General features: G+C 40.1%; 2 protein-coding genes across 5 annotated transcripts in view; one reads left to right on the top strand and one right to left on the bottom strand.

Moving 5' to 3' along the window:
• Positions 1 to 2,507: 2,507 nt before the first annotated feature.
• On the bottom strand, positions 2,508 to 10,050 carry LOC124259355 (M-phase phosphoprotein 6-like). Its single transcript, XM_046693479.1, has 5 exons — positions 9,896 to 10,050; positions 9,304 to 9,416; positions 8,467 to 8,557; positions 5,580 to 5,674; positions 2,508 to 2,908 (listed from the first exon to the last, which is right to left on the bottom strand). Exons 1-5 carry the CDS (start codon positions 9,956 to 9,958, stop codon positions 2,776 to 2,778), a joined length of 495 nt encoding a protein of 164 aa, XP_046549435.1. The 5' UTR covers positions 9,959 to 10,050; the 3' UTR covers positions 2,508 to 2,775.
• A 288-nt stretch (positions 10,051 to 10,338) lies between these two features.
• The window catches only part of LOC124259410, an 82,194-nt gene continuing 67,995 nt past the window's right edge, over positions 10,339 to 24,537 (top strand). For 3 of the 4 annotated variants that reach the window (XM_046693551.1, XM_046693549.1, XM_046693548.1), the window contains exons 1-7: positions 10,339 to 10,483; positions 11,489 to 11,543; positions 12,592 to 12,742; positions 14,396 to 14,490; positions 21,936 to 21,983; positions 22,759 to 22,884; positions 23,569 to 23,624. In XM_046693551.1, the coding sequence (XP_046549507.1) occupies positions 12,635 to 12,742; positions 14,396 to 14,490; positions 21,936 to 21,983; positions 22,759 to 22,884; positions 23,569 to 23,624 (433 nt within the window). In that variant the 5' untranslated portion in view covers positions 10,339 to 10,483; positions 11,489 to 11,543; positions 12,592 to 12,634. Of the gene's footprint in view, positions 10,484 to 10,505; positions 10,636 to 11,488; positions 11,544 to 12,591; positions 12,743 to 14,395; positions 14,491 to 21,935; positions 21,984 to 22,758; positions 22,885 to 23,568; positions 23,625 to 24,537 lie in introns of those variants that run through there. The other variant, XM_046693550.1, reaches the window with a different exon arrangement.

The following is a 24,537-nucleotide window of genomic DNA, read 5'->3' as shown; positions in this document are numbered from 1 at the left end:
GATTTGAATTTCAACTGTATCAGTCAGGTGGCTAGAGGGGGTGCGTTTCCATAGCAGCAAGCCAGCTAGTGGAGCAAAAATGTCATCAGATTTCATGTTTCACTTTAATTCCAACACTGTCACTGTCAGTGAAAATGACCCACTCCCCTGATCCCCTGCTGTTCAGGGTTAGGGTTGTACACTGATTTGATGCTGACATCACATCAGTAGATATCAACATGCTGAACATTGTTTTTCCCTGGGGGGGTGATAATGGTGCAGTATATTTGTTATCATTATCAAAACTTTAACCGGTTAAATTTAATTCTGTTTTACGGTAAACATTTGTTGTTCTAAGTTCTTTATAACATAAAACTTACAAGACTGTAGTAGTAATATACCTCTCCAACCCCTAACCCGCAAATGAACTGAAGTAAGATGGTTGAAGTTTATTTTGAATATTTCTTTATGTATTATAAACAGTTTTCAGAAAATATCTACATTCATGAATAAGTAAAATTTGAAATTTCACATGTGCTTATCAAATGAGTCAGTCTTTCGTTTTCTTAATATGTAGAGAAAGGGTTGTTGGACATTTATTATGAAGCCCATGTTTATTCTTGTAGGTTAACCTTTGACATCCCAGGCTCTTGCAAGGCACCCATAGCTGTTACAGTCCTGTCACTCATGGGCAGATAACATCTACACTGCTGAGGAGAAGCCAATTAGAGACTAGGAGATGTTTTTAAAGTTTGCACTCTGGCCTTTAATTAAATAATGTTGCTTGCAAAAAATATGAAAGCATTTGGAAGTGATAAACATGAAGAGGAAATTTTCTGGATGTCAACACTTCTGTAATTTAACCTGATGAAGGAGTAAGATTATACTCTGAAACACTGTGTTTCTTATAATGTGAAAGTTAACATCCATAAAATTTCCGCTGTGACTAAATCTTAAATAGTTATACAGGCTGTTATCAGCAAATCACGTTCACTTCCTTGAATGTGGAGAGCAACACAACAATGTCTCGACATGTGATTAATCTGTACTCGAGCATGTTGGGGAGTGATTGAAGTGGAAGATAAAGCTACTGTGTCCACAACATGGAGCTACATGCTGCTACAACATGCAGAGTGGACTCTACACATGGAGTGGAGCAGCAATAGTTGAGTCCTTGTTTTGTGGGGCCACCACATGGAGCTACATGCTGCTACAACATGCAGAGTGGACTCTACACATGGAGTGGAGCAGCAATAGTTGAGTCCTTGTTTTGTGTGTCCACCACATGGAGCTACATGCTGCTACAACATGCAGAGTGGACTCTACACATGGAGTGGAGCAGCAATAGTGGAGTCCTTGTTTTGTGTGTCCACCACATGGAGCTACATGCTGCAGAGTGGACAGAGTACACATGGAGTGGAGCAGCAATAATGGAGTCCTTGTTTTGTGTTTGTGGGGCCACCACATGGAGCTACATGCTGCTACAACATGCAGAGTGGACTGTACACATGGAGTGGAGTAGCAATAGTGGAGTCCTTGTTTTGTGGGGCCACCACATGGAACTACATGCTGCTACAACATGCAGAGTGGACTCTACACATGGAGTGGAGCAGCAATAGTTGAGTCCTTGTTTTGTGTATCCACTATATGGAGCTACATGCTGCTACAACATGCAGAGTGGACTCTACACATGGAGTGGAGCAGCAATAGTTGAGTCCTTGTTTTGTGTGTCCACCACATGGAGCTACATGCTGCTACAACATGCAGAGTGGACTCTACACATGGAGTGGAGCAGCAATAGTTGAGTCCTTGTTTTGTGTGTCCACCACATGGAGCTACATGCTGCTACAACATGCAGAGTGGACTCTACACATGGAGTGGAGCAGCAATAGTGGAGTCCTTGTTTTGTGTGTCCACCACATGGAGCTACATGCTGCTACAACATGCAGAGTGGACTCTACACATGGAGTGGAGCAGCAATAGTTGAGTCCTTGTTTTGTGGGGCCACCACATGGAGCTACATGCTGCTACAACATGCAGAGTGGACTCTACACATGGAGTGGAGCAGCAATAGTTGAGTCCTTGTTTTGTGGGGCCACAACATGGAATTTCCAAGAATGTTGTTTCAAACTTCTGATACCTATGACTGACTAATCAGAATCAAGTAAATTCTAAAATCATGGCAGAATGTCTCTTCACAGCTCTGATCCCTGTGACTAACCAATCAGAATCAAGCATCCAAGTTGAGGCAGCTGTTTCAATCTAGGGTGGTTATTATGATTTGATACCCCTCATTGACCAATCAGAATCATTTAATTTCTGAATTTATGGTAGAATGTAGTTTCACACATCTGATACATCTGACTGGCCAATCAGAATCAACTCATTTCCAAATTCACCTTAGAATCTTTCACTCATAGGTTATCAGTGCCCCAACTGCATGTCAGATTTTAACTAATCAAGACTAAATAAGGAATACCTCGTGTTTGATGGTATGAGCACTGACCTACAATATCTAGGCACAATGACCTACTGGCTCACTGGTGACACGCATGAAGATGAATGGGACACAGTGAAAACATAATCCACCCCAGACTTCATTCAGAGTAGTAACAGGGTGTTTAGTACGAGGGTAGAGACAGATTTTGTAACTCTCTTATCCATGAGTGGATGGGAGAAAAATAACTACCCTAATAAATACTATTTCAAACCCTCCTTAAATATTTGTCTGTTAACTCTTGACCCATTCATGATGACAAGTGAGTTGTTTCCATCACAAAAGTACTTGTGGATTTCCTAGTCATCTGATGGCTTCTGGAATTGTCTCCCTTTCTTTTCCGGAGATGGGCCTGCTTCCTCATCAACAGCCTCCTTCTGTTTCCTTTTCTTCTTAAACTTTTTGGCAATTATACCAACAAGAGATTTATACCTGTAAATATGATAGTGTGTATTTGAGTATATGTTTCTAAATGTACAGACTGTAAACATTAATGACAATTATGATTGTCATTACCACTCATGGCCTGTATTTCAGTCCAACACACTATGATTTTACCACTACTTATATTTTGTCTGTTTCATAAAACATGTTAAGATTGGAGAACGATCTTTTGAACATATTCACTGTTATTTTGTCAAATCATTTGACTTTTAATTTGACCCTTTTTAAGTATAATGCAACTTAAAAATTAATAACTTAATGTTGGTATTTAAAATTTAAACTGCCAAGCTAATGCATCTAAAATTTACCACCTGCTAAAAGGCCAACAATATTTCCTGGGTCACTAATTTCTCACACAAGCAATATCTGGGGAAGTCTGTTTTGTATGACAAATAAAATCATTTGACAAGGTATTAGAGATTAGAGATGTGATGATTCAGAAATTTCAAGACACGATATGTATCACAATATCTTAAAACGATACAATTCGATGCATATCACGATATGCTATCTTTAGTTATTTAGTTATTTTCTTTAAAAAAGTATATTTTGATAACAAGTAACAGTGTACATTTTTTATTTTTTTTTACTTTTTTTGTACAAAGTCAATGTACAGTGAAAAGTCCACTACAGTGGACTCTGTCAATACCGGCCTCTGTAAACACCGGCACTCTGTCTACATCGGCACAAAGTTTCAGTCCGGCAGAAATGCGTTATTATCATTTAGAAACTTCTGTAAACATCGGCATCTGTCTATTCAGGATATCGGCATTGTTTTCAGTCCCAGCGAACAAGTTGTTATGAAAACGGATCTGTAAAAACCGGCACATGAAAGACGGCGTAACCCTTTGATGCAATTAGGTCCAAATGATGTAACAACACAATTGGCTGTGACTGAGATTATTCAGAAACGGGAAGTGTTAATCAGTATCCTGTTAATCGGTGAGTGGTACGTAACACTTACCCTGAGTAATTAATACATGTTGTGGGCAGTTTGACTGTATAAACAAGCAAGTGTTTACATTTTGTTGATTCGCGGGTATTGACTCGAGAGATTATTCAGAAGCGGGAAGTGTCAATCAGTTTCTTGTTAATTAGTGAGTGGCGCGTGTCACTTACTAGAGGCGAATCGTTTGATGAAGCGGTATCGTTAGAAAGCTCTGAACATCAACAATATCACTGTACTCTTGCCGAGTATTTTCACATTGTAAGAAGCGATTTTATTGGATAAAATTTGGTTTCTAACGGCGGCTTTTTCACTAGACTCTGCTTATAAGGGTGAAGTGATTGGTCAAAATCAGACCGTGACCTAAGCAGCCAATCATATTATGGAAATGGATACGGTTTTGGGTAAAATAATGCTATTCTGAACATATTAAAGAAGACATGCTACCTATCGTAAAATTATGGAGCGTATTGGACATATCGTGCTAGGTTATGGCCTATGACAAAAATGCTTCATGCATATATTTTCACATTAAGCATCGTGTCCGGGAGTCAAGACAGAGGCGGTGAAAGCCGAGATGTAACTTGTCAGTGACTTGACAAAAGTATGGAAATAGTAATTTTATATGTACGTTTGACAACTTTTATGAATGTTATTGTTGATTTCAATTTATTTAATGATTTCCTCGATGTTTGAAACATCGTTACTTTGCTCTTTGCTCTATTGTAGACCCGCTGCTGAAGCATAAACAAGAATCGTTGTTTTTAATAACATTCGCGAAAAATAGTTTACAATTTTAATTCTGCCGATAATATATGATCAGTTGAAATTTAATAAGAGATTTCAGACATTTTTATTTGATTTAAACAACATGAATGTGCATTCAGACACTGCCTTGTTTCTTATTCAAACATCTTGATAATGCTAAAGTGACAGTGCGACGACCAGCGAACTTCCGTGTCGCGAAGCGTCATAAGCGAACCTAGCTAAACCGCACTCTGTCAAAACCGGCATTTTATTTGGTCCGACTGATGCGGTATTGACAGAAAGTACACTGTATTTCCAGACATTTCCTGGAATTTTGATGTTGATCTTCCAAATATACAGATATTGAAGTAAACTAAACAGATAACATCTTAACAAAACAGCATAATGCATGAAGACCAAAATTGTAGAAATGATGGTACATTACAATTTATCATTTGAGTTGTAATTATCTAAATTATATGAAATTTCAACCTCTTTTTGAATATGTGAAATATTTGGATGTCTATTCACAAGTCTTGATTTGAAAATATTGTATTTTGTGATAATTATGATGCGGTTGTGCACATCATTTCTTTTCTCAGGGTATCCAAATAATACCTTCTTCTTATCAAAATGAAGAAGAGTGCCTGTTTTATGTTGAATCCACGCAATAACATTATTCCAAATCTCTTTGACAAGATGACATTCATAGAATATGTTTCGACACTTGTTTCACAGAAAGTACACGCATTGGTTTCAATCAGTTTTGTACATTTTGACATAACCATCAATTTCTAGTGAAAATTAACAATTTTAAGGTCAATGGTAAGCATCACGATACAAAAAAAAAAGTATTGATATATTTATCGTCAGATGAAGCTTCACCATTATCGATACTACGATATATCGTCATAGTTGTAGAAGGTATGTTGATACACCTTTACAGAATATTTCAACTGTCAATACCTTTCTGCCATTTCATCCTCAGAGACGTGAGTTTCCTTCTCTCTCTCCTCAGCCGCATCCAGTTCCATCTGAGTATTGTGAATGGCCATCAGTTTCTGTGGATGATACATTAATACAATGCCAGTAGGATGTCGTCTCTTACAGCAATATTTGACCATAGTTTTACAACCCTGTCGCAGATGAAGAATGTCAATTTTCTGGGTTGCGCTTCAGCTTTGGGTCAGGTGAGGTGAAATTGGGTTTAACGTTGTGCTTGAGAATATTTGGCTCATATGACAAGCGTGCATCGCGTGTGTATGTGTATGTCGCGGCTGCTTGTACTAGCCCAGACTGAAGCTGGTTTTATAGTGCTAGCCCACTGAGATACCATGCCGCAGTGAAGCATGAATACCCCACTCAGAGACATTATACTGACTCCGAGCCGACCAGTCCTTGTTGTACCCATTAATGCCGAGCGCCAGGCAGGGACCAACAAGTACCATATTTTAACGTCTTTTGGTATGACGCGGTCGGGGATTGAACCCGCGACCTTCCTCTCTCCGGGCGAACGCTCTAACCACTACACCACGGAGGCGGTGTGCTTCAGCTTTGGACAATGAAGATGAAACCTAAAGTCAGTGGTGAGCATGTTCAGGTTATGGTGATTTGAGTGGTATTGAACTAATATCGCAGCTCCCGTGTGGAAAGACAATGGTCTCAGGCATTTGTCAGTCTGATATAACCCAGAACAACATGTACGAGGCAGACAAACCGAGAAACACAACCAGGAGGAACCAGGTTCTCAACCCACGATAATGATTTCTGATGAGGGTGGTGGGGTAGCCTAGTGGTTAAAGCGTCTGCTCGTCTCGCTGAAGACCTGGGTTCGATTCCCGACATGGGTACAATGTGTGAAGCCCATTTCTGGTGTCCCCTGCCGTTATATTGCTGCAATATTGCTAAAAGCAGGGTAAAACCATACTCACTCACTCACTGTGTAAGATGAAATTAGGAAAATGTATTTGCAATTTTAATCATAAGAATCCTTGTTGAGAATAATTGCTAAATACCTGATCAGGGTAATCAATACTGATCACAGCATCAATACACTGATCACAGAATCAAAACTGATCACAGCATCAATACTTTGATCACAACAATCAATGGGATACTGATCAGCAGCATCAAGATCACTGATCACAGCATCAATACTGATCACAGCATCAATACTGATCACAGCATCAATACTGATCACAGCATCAATACTGATCACAGCATCAATACTGATGATCACAGCATCAAAACTGATCACAGCGTCAAAAATCAAAACTGATCACAGCTGATCTGATCAGATATCAATGCTGCAGCAATGCTGATCACAGCATCAATACTGATCACAGCATCAAAACTGATCACAGCATCAATACTGATCACAGCATCAATACTGATCACAGCATCAATACTGATCACAGCATCACGTCAAAACTGATCACAGCATCAAAACTGATCACAGCATCAAAACTGATCACAGCATCAATACTGATCACAGCATCAATACTGATCACAGCATCAATACTGATCACAGCATCAATACTGATCACAGCATCAATACTGATCACAGCATCAAACTGATCACAGCATCAATACTGATCACAGCATCAATACTGATCACTGATCACAGCATGCTGATCAATACTGATCACAGCATCAATACTGATCACAGCATCAATACTGATCACAGCATCAATACTGATCACAGCATCAAAACTGATCACATACTGATCAATACTGATCACAGCATCAATACTGATCACAGATCACTGAGCATCAATACTGATCACAGCATCAATAACAGCATCAATACTGATCACAGCATCAATACTGATCACAGCATCAATACTGATCACAGCATCAATACTGATCACAGCATCAATACTGATCACAGCATCAAAACTGATCACAGCATCAATACTGATCACAGCGCATCAAAACTGATCACAGCATCAATACTGATCACAGCATCAATACTGATCACATCAATACTGATCACAGCGATCAATACTGATCACAGCATCAATACTGATGATCACAGCATCAAAACTGATCACAGCATCAATACTGATCAGCATCATCAATACTGATGATCACAGCATCAATACTGATCAGCGGCATCAAGCTGATCAAAACTGATCAGCATCAAGCGATACATCAAAACTGATCCAGCAGCATCAATACTGATCACAGCATCACTGATCTGGCTGATCAATACTGCATCACACTGATATCAATACTGATCAGCGCATCAATACTGATCACAGCGCATCAATACTGATCACAGCATCAATACTGATCACTGATCACAGCATCAATACTGATCACAGCATCAATACTGATCACAGCATCAATACTGATCACAGCATCAATACTGATCACAGCATCAATACTGATACTGATCACATGCATCAATACTGACAATACTGATCACAGCATCAATACTGATCACAGCATCAATACTGATCACAGCATCAATACTGATCAATAGCTGATCAAATCAATACTGATCACAGCATCAAACTCTGATCACAGCGTCAATACTGATCATCAATATTGACAGCATCAATACTGATCACAGCATCAATACTGATCACAGCATCAATACTGATCACAGCATCAATACTGATCACAGCATCAAAACTGATCACAGCATCAATACTGATCACAGCATCAATACTGATCACAGCATCAATACTGATCACAGCATCAATACTGATCACAGCATCAATACTGATCACAGCATCAATACTGATTACAGTATCAATACTACTATCAATAAACTGATCAAACTCATGATCATGAAAACAGGACATGAACACAATGGATAAAGCAGTTTGTTCAGGATTTTACTTACTTCAACGTCTGGATTAAAACCTTTAAAGGACATACGACCATAGCAAAGGTTCTCACACACAACATAGCTGGGCTGGATATCATAGCGGCTCCTGCAATAAACATGTGCAGTAACAACGATTAAGTTGATAAATGTTCATTTGTTTGTTTTGTTTAATGTCACATTTATCAAAATTCCATGCATATGAAAGTGTTCTGATGTACACATGTAGTGCCTAGGCTAATACATGTACCTTAAAGATGCTTTAGGAATGTTGGTGAGTATTGTACACGATAATCTAATAAGTGAGTGAGTTTAAAGTCACACTGCATTGACTGTTAGTTTTGTTGTATTATGCACACACAGCAATATTCTAGCAATATGGTGGTGTTCTGTAATTAACTGAGTCTGACCCACACAGTCCAGTAATTAATAGCATGAGCACTGATCTATGCAATTGGGAAATGATGACAACCAAATGGTGTCAACCAAGCCAGTGAGCTTGACCACATGATCCCCCTAGTCGTCTCTTATGACAGGCATGGGTTGCTGAAGACCCATTCTAACCCAGATCTTCACGGGTAAAATCACACTGTAAATTATGCAACAGTAACATGGAGCTTGACAGCAGATGCGTTTGAAGATTTTAATGACTAGAAGACTGGTTTCAGCATGTTGAGGACAATGTTCATCTGCCTAGTCCACATAGTGCCACAATTGCAAATCTAGCTATGTCTTTGCAGCCTGTTACCAAGGTTACTAAGTCTAAGCTAGTCAAATTAGTGGTTGACAGCTTGAAAAATGGTTGATATCAGTGACAACTGCACCACAAAAATAAGCAGAACATTGTGAACTCACTGTTTCTTTGGAAGTGGAGGGACATCCATCACCCAGTGCTCATCATCAATGGCTCTGTTATTCTCTTCTTCATTCTGTTCTTTCTCAATACGGAGAACACTCCTCTGCATGAACTGTATTTATAGAATTTCTCAATTAATGATCATCATATTCTATACTCAGGTCAAGTAAGTTGGCTTAAGGGGTATTTTCTTCCTAATCAGTTGACCTTGGCTAGAATGCACTTTACCGGGCACAGCCCTCGCTGCTCCCTTTACGATCCTTAGGGTTAGCGTTTAGGGTTAGGGTATGCCACCCTTTACGATCCTTGGGATTAGGGTGTGCCACCCTTTACGATCCTTAGAGTTAGGCACCCTTTACGATCCTTAGGGTTAGGGATTAGGGTTAGGGAACCCAGCAACGCTAATTAATCTGAAAAAGTGCGCCCGGTAAAGTGCAGTACTCCCCAGACCTTTAGAGGTACAAACGAAGGCTTTAACCACTTGACTACCCCTTGGATGATCCATTCAGACCACTGCAGATCCACTAATGATGGTCATTTTCTGCAACGTTTCAGATATTACACTTGTATAATGAGTTTAGTTAACCTTACCTTCATTTGTAGCACATTTTTTGACAGTTTTGTTGGATATGAACTATTCTTTTCATTTGCCATTTTTCGTATCGTGATATTTAAGTGCTGTATAGGGGCAGAAACATTGGCTTCTACAACGTTATCCGTGGTTGTTTATATTCGAGCACACGTGCTTCCGGTACTTCCGGTTGATTTAGACCGGGACCCTTCTCTTCTTCGCTTGCAGCGGCGAGAAACGTAAGCGCTCTAGGACAGGCAACCCTGTCTATCTGGTGATAGGGAGCAATCATTTATTTATAAGAAAAATCAAGGGTATTTTATGGTTATATACAAATATGATGAAGAAAAAAACAATTTTATCAATTGTTACACAATACTACTACTTTGGTTTTAAATGGATTTGTATCGAGGGTAATAAAAGTACCAACAGTATTTCCGCACAATAAAAGGTCCCTTTTGTGGATTTACGGCGCGAATGTGAAGTGATTTGTCACATGTCATCAGCTGGTAACTCGCCAGAATTTACTGTGAAGGTCATAAACCGTTAGAAGAAAAGTTTATTTTTCAAGAGAAATGCACAAACCTCCCCAAGTAACCACAGACATAGTGAGTTCTCAGAAATGAAAGTGAAAGTACGAGTACTGAAACCTAGGGCACTTCATACTGCAACAAATTGAACCCCCTATTAGTGTATGACATAAGTAAACAGTAGTTTCTACACAAGCAGTTTGAGAACATGATGAATACGGCAGTAGAAGGTGAAGTATTAGTGAAGATAGTATTGTCATGTGGACTTCATGTTAAGATTTCTTTTCAAAGGAACACAAAGTAACTATACAGTGTTCAAACTAATCATGCGAAATACACATGGCAAGAGCCAGGAATCAAGCAGGGTGAAGCATTGTCTTTTGCATATTTTGGTATAGAGAAGATGTTACGTTAGACATTATGAAGCTTTGTTTGCAGATATTAGCACATTTACATTATCCTTTCAGTTTTCCCTTCTGACACAAAATCAATTGGCAAATTATTAAATACTCTGTCACTCACATACACTTGAGCTTAACATCTAATGCCTGGTAGCAATTTCAGTTCTTGCCATATCAGCTCATTCCTCAACACTTGCTGCACTGAGGATTATAAGATAGGATGAGTGGTCCAAATAGCAGTGGCATTACACCAAAGTATCTGAAGACTGTGAAGCCTGTTGCTTGTGTTCCCCGCTTCGATATTGCTGGACTATTGCTCACAGCTTGACAACTAATATATCCGTATTCATCTTATTTGTATTTGTTTGACTTTATGTACAATTATATGTAATTTATTATTTTATAGTCTCATAACCTATTTTGCGTGGCTCACTTTTTATAGATATATGATTTTATGCTTTTGTACCATATGTATTTTATGTATGAATTGAGGTGAGACTTTTATGAATTATCTCTGTCTGTCTGTCTGCATAAATGTTACTCTCAGACTCTCTTGATAAGTATGAAACAAAGAGTAATTAAGCAAGAGGTATTAATCCTGATCTGTTTTTGTTTATTTGTTTGTTTGTTGTAGATCCATTTTTGACATTGCATGATCAAGAGGATACTTGATTTGTTTCAGCAAAATGACAACAAACAACATGGGAGACAACTGGCAAGATATTACAATCACAGAGGTGGGTTAGGTGTCTTTGCTTCAGTTTACAAAAAAATACCTAGGAAGTACTGGCTTTTCTTTAATAAGCATCCCCACTCCAAAGTCATATGTATTATTGCCCTTCAGTCAGCCCCAAATTCTACATGTCTAGTAGCCTAGTGGTTAAAGTGTACGCTCTCACACCGAAGACCTGGGTTCGATCCCCCACATAGGTACAATGTGTGAAGCCCATTTTTGGTGTCCCATGATATTGCTGGACACTATCTCACCCACTTATGTCTTTGATGACTGATGTTTTACAGCTGTATACACACTGATGCAAATAATAAATGTGGATATTGACAATAAATTTAACTTGTTTGTAAAGTGTCAATAACTGCTCCTTTTGCCAACTTTCTACATGCTCATGAGAATAGATTTGAGGTATTGAAACATTCAACATAGGGTGTCTCGAGATAACAGGATCCAACTGTAGTTCAAACGTGTTAGAGGGTCAAATTCTCCGGACCAACTGCAGATAAGTTTTTGGGTCATTGAGTTATGTACTAGCTTGTGTTCATCTCAATTGGGTATCCTAATTTTCCTTTGAGTAACCAAATAAATTGTACTCAGCTCACTCAAAGTTAATTGGGTATTTTGCCATTTTCCGTTAATTTTAAAAATATAATAAAGTTTAGATGTTAGTGTTTGTTATTTATATTTGATCTGTAATATGAGAAACGATAAGAAAGACTGCAAGTTGTCAAGTTCATGTCCTGAAAATTAGTGAAATACAACCTCTCAGTATACCTCAGGTACGCAAGCTAAGATTTGACATTGTCATGTGTACGCATGTAAAATCACAATTATTGAGTATTTACAAAATTTCAAGCCTACTTGTACGCAAAAGACTTAATAGGAATTGAGTTTTCTCATAAATATTTGCGTAATTTACGCAGATACGCAGCTTATCTGTACCTCTGCGACTGTAACATATATTTTGGTCTCTCTCTTATGTCATTATGCCTTGTCTGTACAGACAATTGTTATGTTCACTGTGTCCTCTGATTGTTTTCGTCTGTTTGCAGATTACAGATCCTGGCAACTTCCTGGCCAAGGAATGCCCGGGGAATGAATATGTCAAAGGAATGTTGCAAGTTCAACAAAATGCAGGATCAGATGAACCAGTTTTTCAGCAATGAGCAAGCTGTGTCCACCATTCCTACCCAGCCTGCAGTGGTAAGTGGCCCTTTTCGTGTCAGCTGAGGTGGTACATAGACTGATCAGCACAGGCCATTACAGCAATACCTGTATATAGAGAATACTACACTCAGTCTCATTACATACAAATTATATGAAACTCGTGTCCTTTCTATGGTATCTGACCGAGCGAAAGCAAATTGCTTCATTCGGCTAACATCACTGGTGGAAACATTGCGTTTATGTTTTTTGACGGATATAATGTCTCAGTTCGACTCACACTTAAACAGCGACATGGCAACGTTCGCAATGTTTACATTCCCTAAATGCATTTAAGTTGTAGAATTAATGAATTCACGTGTTTGTTATGAATGAAAAAATAGTTACGTCAGAATGTGACCTAATTGAGAGGTAATCGGTTATCCAATAAAATCGTTACAATCTCAGGTCAAGTCGTTACGGCACAGGTCAACGCGATACGACACTCGTGTGACGTACGAGATTAGTATGCAACTACCCATACGTTGACCACGTGGGTAATAAAAAAGATTTATCTGCACCTGCTCAGATATTCAGCCCCCAGTCTGAAATGAGCCCCAAAACTTCTCAAATTGGATTTCCAAATTCCTGTTATGTAGCAATAAGTTATGTTATGACTTTGTACATGTGACTTGTATTTAAGTGAGTGCACAAAAGTTTGTAAGTTGCTAAACGTTTTCACACATTATTATTGGTTGAAATGGCTCAAGCTTACTTTGTTACGGTTTTGTCTCTTTTGCTTTTACCTTGTTGTCTATTGTCCTTTGTTGAACTGTAACAATTGTGTAGGCTGACCTGACCTATCCTACATGAATGACTTTTTCATATCTCCTGCTTAGTCATTAATGGATTCATGCCATGCAAGGAAATTTATATTTGTTTAAAGTAATTATTCAATAAAACTTATAATGCCAACTCCATGCATATTGCATCATGGTTGTACGTCTGCTTTGTAAGTGTTGTCAGATGTCAATGTTCGATACTTCTCAGTTAAATGGGGGCGGTGGGGTAGGCTAGTTGTTAAAACTTTTGCTTGTCACGCCAAGGACCTGGGTTCGATTCCCGATATGGGGGACCACCTCCGTGGTGTAGTGGTTAGAGTATCCGCCCGGAGAGAGGAAGGTCACGGGTTCACCCCGGCTGCGTCATACTAAAAGACGTTAAAAATAAGGTACTTGTTGGTTCCTGCCTGGCCTCGGCATTAATGGGTACAACAAGGACTGGTCGGCTCGGAGTCAGTATACTGTGTCTGAGTGAGGTATTCATGCTTAACTGCTGAGCTAGTACAAGCAGCCACACATACACACACATACATCATCATATGAGCGAAATATTCTTAAGTGCGATGTTAAACCACATTTCACCTCACCTCACTTCCCCACATGGGTACAATGTGTGAAGCCCATTTATGGTGTCCCCCACTGCGATATTGCTGGAATATTGCTAAAAGCGTCGTAAAACCATACTCACTCACTCACTCACTCTCAGTTAAATACATTTTACATGTATAGACTTTGGGTTGGCACACAAATTTATTGATTAGTAAGGTATAGGAAGGCCTTATTCTTTCCAACAGTGTCTGTTTTTTGTTTTTCTAAAATCTAAAAGTTATACTCTTTAATCTAAATAAAAGATGAAACCACTCTGTTTCAGGGTGATGTGTATGCAGGGAAGCGACCGAGTGATCGACGGTGGTACCGTGTGGAGGTCGAGAGGATAATGCAGACATCCAGGGGACCCCAGGCTTCGTGAGTTCATGAACTGATACTTGTATAATATGTGAAGGCCCAGCTTGCCCAGTTTTGTAGAACATGTTCACTCTCTGTGCAGAGTTGTGTCCCCTGGATGTGCTAGTAACATGATCATGGTTTGGATCCTGGTTCAACCAGATCGGTTTTGGTTTGCCAGCACCTTATCATTGTGTTTACTATAGTGGTATCTTCATGATATGGCTGAAATATTGTCGATGTGATGTTAAATATTAACTCACTCACTACTACAGAGGTAAATGTATAAGACATGCATCACTTCAAGATTTCCTCACACATCTAGTTATACAGTCGATCACCGTTGTGTCGAACTCTGATAACTCGATATCTCGGTTGTCTCGATATAACATCTCGGTCCCAGCTAAAACCATCATAATTTATCATATGTTTCCTTATCCTGACTCATGCTTATTTGCTTTCTCTTCCTTCTATGCGAATGGCAGTGGAACACTTAGAATCCCTTGTAGTTCCCTGAAGAGGACGTAAAAGTTCTCTCACCCACGAGTTGCCTCCCTTTTCCCGCGCAAACAGTCATGTGAACTGCCATGCTTGTCACTCTCCTTCATCGCGGATGGTTGGGCGAACACTGGAGTCCTGTATACGGCACCATATCCTTAAATATTTTAGATTTTGTATTCAAATTTAAGCTGTGTATGATTTTGGTTATATTTAGTTTTCATCGTATGCCAAAAGTTTGGAAAAATTATTCATATTTTGTGACATTTATTCATCATAATGTAGTTTGTTTACATTTGATGAAGTCTTGCAGTGATTGCAGGTACCGGCTATCAGCGGCTGAATCTTCTCCCCCAATGCCCCTCATGCATTAATCCATGTTCTTCCAGCTTGCGTTGCAGATACTGTATTAAATTATCATATTTGCAATTTAATCATTAATTATCTTATATCTATAGACGGGGGATAGACCAGGAGAGGAAGTCATCTCAAGATACTGGTAATAATACCGGTAACCGTATGTTGTTAACTACTTCTGAAATTCAGGTGTTTCCCGAGTACGTTACAGGGCAGTTGTCTGTTACTGGTCGGGACTTAGCCAAATAAGAGGAGAGGTCTTCATTGCCTGCGGCGCAGAAGAATCGTCTTCATCGAGAACCTCGTTGAAGTCAACTCGTTCCAGTAAGACAACACATCAGAGGTTGTTCAATGAAGACATTGTGCCTCCTGACGAAGCAGACGTATATGCTGACTCTCCGATACTGCTGCCTGAAGTACCAGTAAGATGTACTAGAACGACGACGCAGTCTACCTCCACGACGACACGATCGTCCCCAGCAACCATGACAGCTGTTCAGCTGTTTGGCGACCAGCCCCAACAACTGTGACAGCTGTTCAGCTGTTTGACGACCAGAATACTCCACAGTTCTTGAATGCTTCATCTACACAGCATTAGTTCAGGCAACAACATAGAATCATCGACGAGCATAATGCAGTTAGGCGGTTGGGTAGAATACGGTTAAAGCATTGGCTCGTTTCAAAGAACGCTTTGATCTACACAGCCTTAGTTCCATTTCTGGTGTCCCCGCGTGATGTTGCTGGAATATTTGACCCGCGTGACTAAACTGATGCAGTTGATGCAGTTTACAGCGCCAGATGGCGCGAGGATGGAGCAGAGGTTCACCGAAGAGAGAGCTGCATGGCAGAACCCTCACGATGACAAACAACGCTCGACGATACTCAGCCCTGCAAGAACCTGTTCCTGAGACATTCAGCCTCGTCCCACAAGCCTACGGCCGAAGACAACGTCAGCGAACGTACATGTTCGGCAGACCCAGTCGTCTTGGAAGAAGAAGAGGTTGGCTTAATGTCCCTGAGTCTACAAGAGGTTTGGCAACGTCCCTGAGTCTACAAGAGACTGAAGTCCGTCAGCAAACCCACAACAACCAGCAAACCGACAACAAGGCAGACAGATATCAGCAATGCAGACAGCTACAGGGTTCGAAATGAACCCTCAGAGGCACAGGAGGAAGATTCGCGAAGGAACAGATGAAGAAAGTGATGGGATCAGATGGAGTGGTTACATCCGTACAAGATGTACAAGAATGAAGATTTCGACGCTCTCACGATCCCGCTCGCTCATCGAACGGAGTTCACATTGGTTAAGGAAGACATCGTGCCTCCCAGTAGGCGTTCATCTAGATTATAAGACCAACAAAGTCAGACGATTTTCATCTAGATTATAAGACCATGAAGAACGATTACGCGAATCTACATTCACTATTTCCATCGACATCGCGTGCCTGCACAGTTTACAAGAGATCGAACATCTTGACCCTGCAGTTACGACAGCTACCCAGCTGTTTGATGATCAACCACCGCAACGCATTCAATTTGATAAATGTTCTGTCATCAGGGATGAATATTTTTCAAGAATATTTTACGCTTCATTCAGACCGATTATGTCTGACAACCAGTAACAGCGTTAAGGAAGCGTGGGAACCTCATCAGAACATCTATACAAGATGACGACTGCATTGTCTTCAGTGAAGAATAAGAAGTTGAAGAATAGAGACGCAACTGCCAGGGGGACAGTCTACTTACATCAGCACTAAGCGGCAAATAATTTCGCGCGCTTTTACTCAACCAACTACACCTGTGTTCACTCGTGTTATTCAGGGACAAGCTGAATAGCGAGGTTACGGACAAGACCAGTGATGATGAAGGAACCAATGACTGCACAAGATTTCATGATGATCAATTTGCTGCAACACTGGTGAGGTCACATATCTGGAATCTGATTGGTCCATGAGAGACAACGCCCTGCGAAGAAGGCGGTTCACGTACCAGGAAGTCGTCTACAATTGTAAACAACCCTTCCAACGTGGAAAGACTTCATCCACAGTCTAGATAGCAGTGTAAAACATGGTTCCATCATCTTCACGGGATGCATAGAGGTCTTCTTCTGACAGCAGATTAAGCGTTGTTTATCTGGAGGCTTGCAGTAACAAGTGACAGATGGTTTCTTTTCGTGGCAACCAGTCTACTATAAATAGACTTCACATCGATGTCAGCTCGCTTTCAACACAGATCATTGGCGATTTGAAGACGAAGAATGATGCATCATTGCTGCATATCATCGAGATTCCGGTAATAACATCTTCTTTACCGCTGAAGCGTGTACCTGGTTGGAATTACCTCAACCATATAACTGTTTTACATGAGTAATCAGCTGACTGGAGCGCCTCGGCCTCAACAGCAACAAGCGTTGTGCTGTGTTGGATTCTGGAGGAAGAGTTGCAGTGGGCAAGATTTGTTGTCAATCAGAATGGCATCATATTACAGGCAGATCGATGAGTCAAGATTCAAGCCATGATTCCAGAAACAGTCATCTCTCTGTTGTCAGCAGACACGACCGTAGAAATCTCAAAGACGACGATATTATGTTGGATGTGAGCTGACAAAGCAGCAGGACTAGAACCTCCAAGGGCTTCCAACCCACACGAAGTCAGAGCACTGGCGTCAACACTTACTCTGCATGGAAGCTGCTAGATATCAGCTATAATGGAGGGCTGCTTTTGAAAGTCGGACACAGAGTTTGCCAACCTCTATAATGGAGGGCTTTCACCACTTTCTGGCCACTTGTTGTAGCACTACAACTAAGCGGTTCCACAAAGGTGTAGAGTTTTGCCAACCTCTACTCCTTTTGGTTGAGAGTCCACATCGTCCACACACCAGACTAGCAGGACTGATTAAGACTTTCACGGGTAATGATTTTACCACTTCTGGCCACTTGTAGCACTACAACTAACGGTTCCACAAAGGCGCTGAGTTGGGAATCTCACCCTTTATCACATTGACTTGTTCATAACCTTTACTCTGGAAAGTTTTGGTTGAGAGTCCATGCGCTCCGTCTACACCAGACTAGCAGGACTGATTAAGACTCTGTACGGGTAATGATCTTACCTATACGATAAGGGGTCGCAACTCATTTATGGTAACGATCTTATCATAATCTATGAGTTGTTTATAGATAACTAGTAAGAAGAAGATACTAGTATATCTAAAATCCACATAAATCTAAAAAGATTCACTTGTCTTAGAGAAGTATGACAAGATGTGGTCCCCCCTAGTTGACAGCGAAAGTTAGAGGAGGATCCAGGAAGTGCCGGTACACAGTCCCAATGGGGGGAATACAGGACGTATCTAAGAACAGCTGATGAATCCACGAAGTGGCCAACAACCGGGCCGATTCACCAACAATCCATGAGTCAGGATAAGGAAATTCATGGAAGCAAATAAGCATGAGTCAGGATAAGGATCCTGACTCATGATGTCAAGCCCTCCCAGCCTCCCCCGCAGAAGACACTTCGGGTTTCCCAGCAAACCCAGGTGCATGGGCTTATTCAGGAGAGAGTGACAAACATGGCAGGTCACATGACTGTTTGCGCGGGAAAAGGGAGGCAATCGTTGGTGAGAGAACTTTTACGTCCTCTTCAGGGAACTACAAGGGATTCTAAGTGTTCCACTACCATTCGCATGGAAGGAAAAGAAAGCAAATACGCATGATTGAGGATAAGTATAAAATATCAATTTTACTAAAAAAAATTACATTATTCAAGCTCTTTTAACTCGATATGGATGTCTCAATATTTCGGATATCTTGATATAATTTCATCGTCCGAACAAGCAGAATTACCCTTTTAACTCGATATTTGCAAAGAAGCTCGATATTCACCTACCTTTAGCGGAAGTATCCCTCTGAACTGAGGTTGTTTCCACACGTTTACACATGGCGCAGCATTAGTGTTGGGGATTGGTTGAAATCTTACAATTGATTATTGCTTCATTACCAACGAACAATCATCGAAAAAAATTGGTTAGCGTCAATTTTCAGATTTTCCTATCCAGGTTGTAATTACAGATATGTATTACATGATGCAACTTGCTACTTTAAAGTGACGAATCATATATCATGAACATTAACTTCCTGGAGTCTTAGAGAAATATTCAGTCATGACTTTTCAGATAGTGGAGTGAATTAAACACGTTTTCAGGCCCTGACAACTTCTAAGATATGTTCCATTGTCAAGTATTTCAAAGACTAATACAGTAGTTCCAAAATCGTTTACGTTCCATTATGAGAAAATGTGATTGATTGCTTGGTCGTTTGGTCACTGCGACCAATCTTCGATTATTTCAATTAATCGGAACACCACTACGCAGCATGAATCAAAGAGATGCGGTAGTGTAAACTAATTAGGTCTAATTGAGTTGAAGGTGTCACTTGTTTGTTATTTAATTAGGATTAATTAAGAAGGAATTAATTAGGAAGTACTCACTGTTACGACTAAACACTACTAATAACGGATTATAGTTTCGAATCAAAACATACTGAGAAGCGTTTTGTTTTCTGTCATAGTGATATGTGATGACATGCCTGGTCGGATGTATCGAAGTTCGGATAACTCGATGTTTTTTCTTGGTCCCATTAATATCGAGACAACGTTGCTCGACTGTATTTTATGATTCAAACAGAGTTATGTCAAACTTACATGTGTCAAAATGGTTGTCTTGAAGTAAAACCTTGGTCCTTAGGCCCCAAAAAAATAAATGTTGTGGTTCCGATTTCCTACATTTGAGAACTAGGGTAGGTAGGTAGGTAGGTTTTGGGTTTTTGCAAAATATTTTTACATTACTCATGTGTCAGAAAATAAATTTAATATATTATGTGGTGAGTAAAATTGTTAGGCTTGGCGGGAATATTTAGGGTCGGTCGGGAAATCGGAACCACAAGCTTTTTTTTTAGGCCTTATGTATTCCCTCTTTGTTCTCCAACCGCCTCTGTGGTGTAATGGTTAAAGCATCTGCCCAGAGAGTGGAAGGTTGCGGGTTCAATCCCCGGCCGCGTCATACTTTAAGACGTTAAATTGTTTTTCAGAAGTCCTCCTTGGGATACATATAAGCATTTAAATGTCCATTAAGGCAAGCCTACCATATAATATGCAAACATAATATATGAACTTCCAACTACAGGCTAAAAAGCTAACATGTAGAGGGGAAACCACGACCGCTTGGTTCGCCATTTTGCCTGCCACATGGCTGGAAAACAGAAACCCACGGCACAAAAATACAACAAATGATGAATGAAAATATCAATATGTGAAGTCCATCTAACGCCCATGCGTAAAGAGAGGAACCATACACACAGTTTGAGAAACTTTATCACTCATCGTCGAGTATAGGAAGAGATAAGACTCTAAGGACACCACGCATGTGTGTTCTGAGAACGACAGCATGAAAAGTGAGGTACGAGGTAGACAGACAGAGTTACCTGATCTTGGCTGTAGGGGGTCCTGTAGGGGTGGTCTCACAAGACAAAAATAAGTTTTTTGTTTTGTAAATATTTTTATTAAAATATTGTTACAACTGTCGTAGGATTTAAAATGGACATTTAAATGCTTATATGTACCCCAAGGAGGACTTTCTTCAAAGAATCAATAACCTCTACAGGTTTGTACGAATATGGTACTTGTTGGTTCCTGCCTGGCGCTCAGCATTAATGGGTACAACAAGGACTGGTCGGCTTGGAGTCAGCATAATGTGTCTGAGTAGGGTATTCATGCTTAACTGCGGCATGGTATCTCAGTCAGCTAGCACTATAAAGCCAGCTTAAGTCTGGGCCTGTACAAGCAGCCACACATACACACACATGCATGTCGTCATATGAGCGAAATAATCTTAAGTGCGATGCTAATCCCCATTTCACCCCACCTCTTTATTCATCATTTTTTAACCTGTGTTGAATATGATGTGTCTTAAGTTATCTTCCATGTCTGAAACATGTACTTTCACTCTGTAATCTTCAGTCATTATGCATTACAAGCTGGAAATATCCACTGCATTGGGTTCAGTGTTTGGCTCTGAATTATAAAACTAGGGGTCCCAATCACAAATGTTTGGCTCCATTCAGGAAATTTAAGGGTCACGTGAAGTGATGAAAAGTGTAGTGTAATGTACCTTTATTATATTAAATTAAATGAAGAATGATTATTTTTATAGATATACAACTTCTTTTATTCTGTGAAGGGCGACGTTTCGACATAGATTCTAATGTCATTGTCAAGCAAGTGATGACGACATTAGAATCTATGTCGAAACGTCGCCCTTCACAGAATAAAAGAAGTTGTATATCCATAGAAATTGTCATCATTCTTCATCAACTCAGCTTCTAAAATGCCCATCAAAGAAGTCATTAAATTAAATGTAATTATATATAATTTACAGAAACATAGAGTTTCCTGTTGACAAGTTAGTACAGTGAATATTTTTGTTTAAGCCTCAGACCACAATATTTATTTTTTCTGCAACCATTCTGTACTTTGGTGTGTACAGGATGCACATTTCTGTGTCGAGGCACAAGGCCATATCGATCAATCCAACAATATCAATCACTGGTTTTGTTTCAGCTGCTACTTTGTGGACCACGGTGAATCGGAACTCATCCCTTTGTCCTTGTAAGTACAGGGGCAGGGGGGTAACCTAGTGTTAAAGAGTTCGCTCGTCACGCTGAAGACCCGGGTTTGATTCCCCACATGGGCACAATGTGTGAAGCCTATTTCTGGTGTGCCCCACCGTGATATTGCTGGAATATTGCTAAAAACCATACTCTCTCTCTCTCAGGATGCTTAAGTATGAGGAACTGGTTATTTTTATCCCCCGCAACGCGTTTTGCGGGGGGTATTAAAATGGACTCTGTCCGTCCGTCCATCCTTCCGTGCACATGTCTTTTCCGGAGCAGAACTCTAAAACTGTTCAATATTTCTTCACCAAACTTGGCACATACATAGATCTGGTGGTGTACTGGTGCCTTTTGGTAGTTTTGGATTTTTGAATACAATATTTTTGGCGTTTCCATGGCAACAAGTTTGACTTAGACTGAAATTGGTAGTTGTGCTCTTTTCCAGAGCAGAACTCTAAAACTGTTCACTATTTCTTTACCAAACTTGGCACATAAATTGGTCTGGTGGTGTACTGGTGCCTTTTGGTAGTTTCGAATTCTGAATAAAATATTTTTGGCATTTCCATGGCAACAAGTTTGACTTAGACTGAAATTGGTGAACTTTAAAGACCTTTCAATACTATCCTTCCACTTTTCTATATACACACCTAAATATTTGACATAATCATAACTCGTAGACATAATCATGAAGAGTATTTTGCTATTGCGGGGGATATTGATGACTTTGTCTTCTTGTTGTCTGTTACATGTCACTTCATGCTGCTTTTCAGCCTACGACAGTTACCAGGTCAGTTTCAGGAAGAGCCCAGACAGATTCAGACGTTTTCCTTATGGGCTATAGAGCCTCTGACTCTCCTGACCACCATTGAAGATGGGGATATCATAGCTACAAAACGGTAAGTACATTCATTCTTAAACTTAGCACAATCCCAGTAAGATTGTCACTATCCCTCAAGTTCTTCTTGACTTAGAAATTTGTGATTTTAAGATCCTGTTAGTTGCCTCTTACGACAAGTATGAGTTACTGAAGACCAATTCTAACCCGGATCGTAACTGAGATGAGTACAACAGTATAACCCTCAATGGCCTCTAATTTGTAGAAAAGCTGAAGCATTCAGCATGTTTAACACTGGTTTAGAATTACAGTCCTTGAATTCAGCCAGTCAATGAGGACTGCCATCACTTGCATTTTACTTGTCTGACAGAATATAGTAGTGTAGGGCAGGCAAGCAAGAATTAGGAAGGTTGCAATTAGGACAACAACTCTTTTGATTTGTCCTATCTCAGGCAGCCAAATCAGTATAACTGGCACTATTTTCACTTTCACTTGTCAGTAACCTTGGCATGACCTTGGTCAACCTGAAGTCAAAGCTTGTTGGTTGGTGCTATCAAAGTCAGATCAAATTCACGTTCGTTAACTTGATGCTAGCTTAGTACACTGGCACCATCTTGGTAAGATTGGTTCCAACTCACTGGGTTTGGTACCATATTCCCATTTTTCATGGGAATTAGTTCCTGTCAATATTATCACCATGCATATGGTGTGATCCTCTGAATGTTGATTTTTTTCTTTCTTCCAGAAGGTGTAAAAAATGGGACATCTCTGCTGTTGATTTCCTCAAGAAACTTTTGAAAGGTTTGTAGATGTGCAGGACTACAGATAAGAGGCGTACAGGCGTAATGTACGCCTCAAAATCAATTAAGTACGACATAATATAAGATTTCAAGCGTATCGTGTACGCACATAAATACCTTTGTAGCCTAACATTTAATTTCCGTGCGCATCGTGCAAATGGAAATCTATTTCGGATAAATACTTGTCAAGTTTCTTTTGCGAAACACGATTTGACACATGAGGAAACCCCGACAGTAGGAATCCCTTGCGTTGCAATGCAACGATATGCGTCACTATTTTTCGATTGGCTAAAAAACTACACTGTTCCTATTTATATCCAGTCGTTCCTGACATTTCTCGCATCACACGGTCGCTCAATTATTTCTCACTCGTCTTCAAATACAATACATGGTTGGAAATAGTGATCGATGAATCGTCCAGACAAACCACATCACCAACTCACTCAAACAAAAACATGTCAGTACTCCTTCAAAATTCACAGTACACCTCCACTTGCAATATGATGTGTAAGTACACTCACACCCCCAAAAGTTATCTGGAGCCCTGGAGGTGTATAGAATATTATGCAAGATGTGTGGTTGAAACTTCTCGAAAGATAAGTGAGAGCTGGTAGCACTATAATTCACTGTGCCATATTGTGTCAATATGTGCACCAGAAATAATGGATGTGATTTTTAATCCCAGTTTCTATGTTTCTTGCCTTGTCACTCACTCACTCACTCCACTCCACTCCACTCCACTCCACTCCACTCCACTCCACTCCACTCCACTCCCTCCACTCCACTCCACTCCACTCCACTCCACTCACTCACTCAAAGGAACACAAAGGATCTGTTTCAGTGCCTTTAGAAAGTTTGTGGACAATGAATATTGCATGAATTTCTCTTAAATGACGAGCAGAAATAAATACCTG

This window comes from Haliotis rubra, unplaced genomic scaffold (assembly GCF_003918875.1).
Source record: "Haliotis rubra isolate DU_JTF1 unplaced genomic scaffold, ASM391887v1 Scf72, whole genome shotgun sequence".
Classification (NCBI taxonomy): Eukaryota; Metazoa; Mollusca; class Gastropoda; order Lepetellida; family Haliotidae; genus Haliotis; species Haliotis rubra.
Note: the sequence above shows the minus strand (reverse complement) of the source record. Positions and strands in the feature narration are given on the sequence as shown.

What these genes read in the sequence shown, in the direction of transcription:
- LOC124259355 (XM_046693479.1), bottom strand. Translation starts at nt 9,958, where the DNA reads ATGGCAAATGAAAAGAATAGTTCATATCCAACAAAACTGTCAAAAAAT. An exon ending in AAAATGTGCTACAAATGAAG is followed by an intron (nt 9,417 to 9,895) that starts GTAAGGTTAACT and finishes CTATAAATACAG; the next exon opens with TTCATGCAGAGGAGTGTTCT. An exon ending in CCTCCACTTCCAAAGAAACA is followed by an intron (nt 8,558 to 9,303) that starts GTGAGTTCACAA and finishes TGTTTATTGCAG; the next exon opens with GAGCCGCTATGATATCCAGC.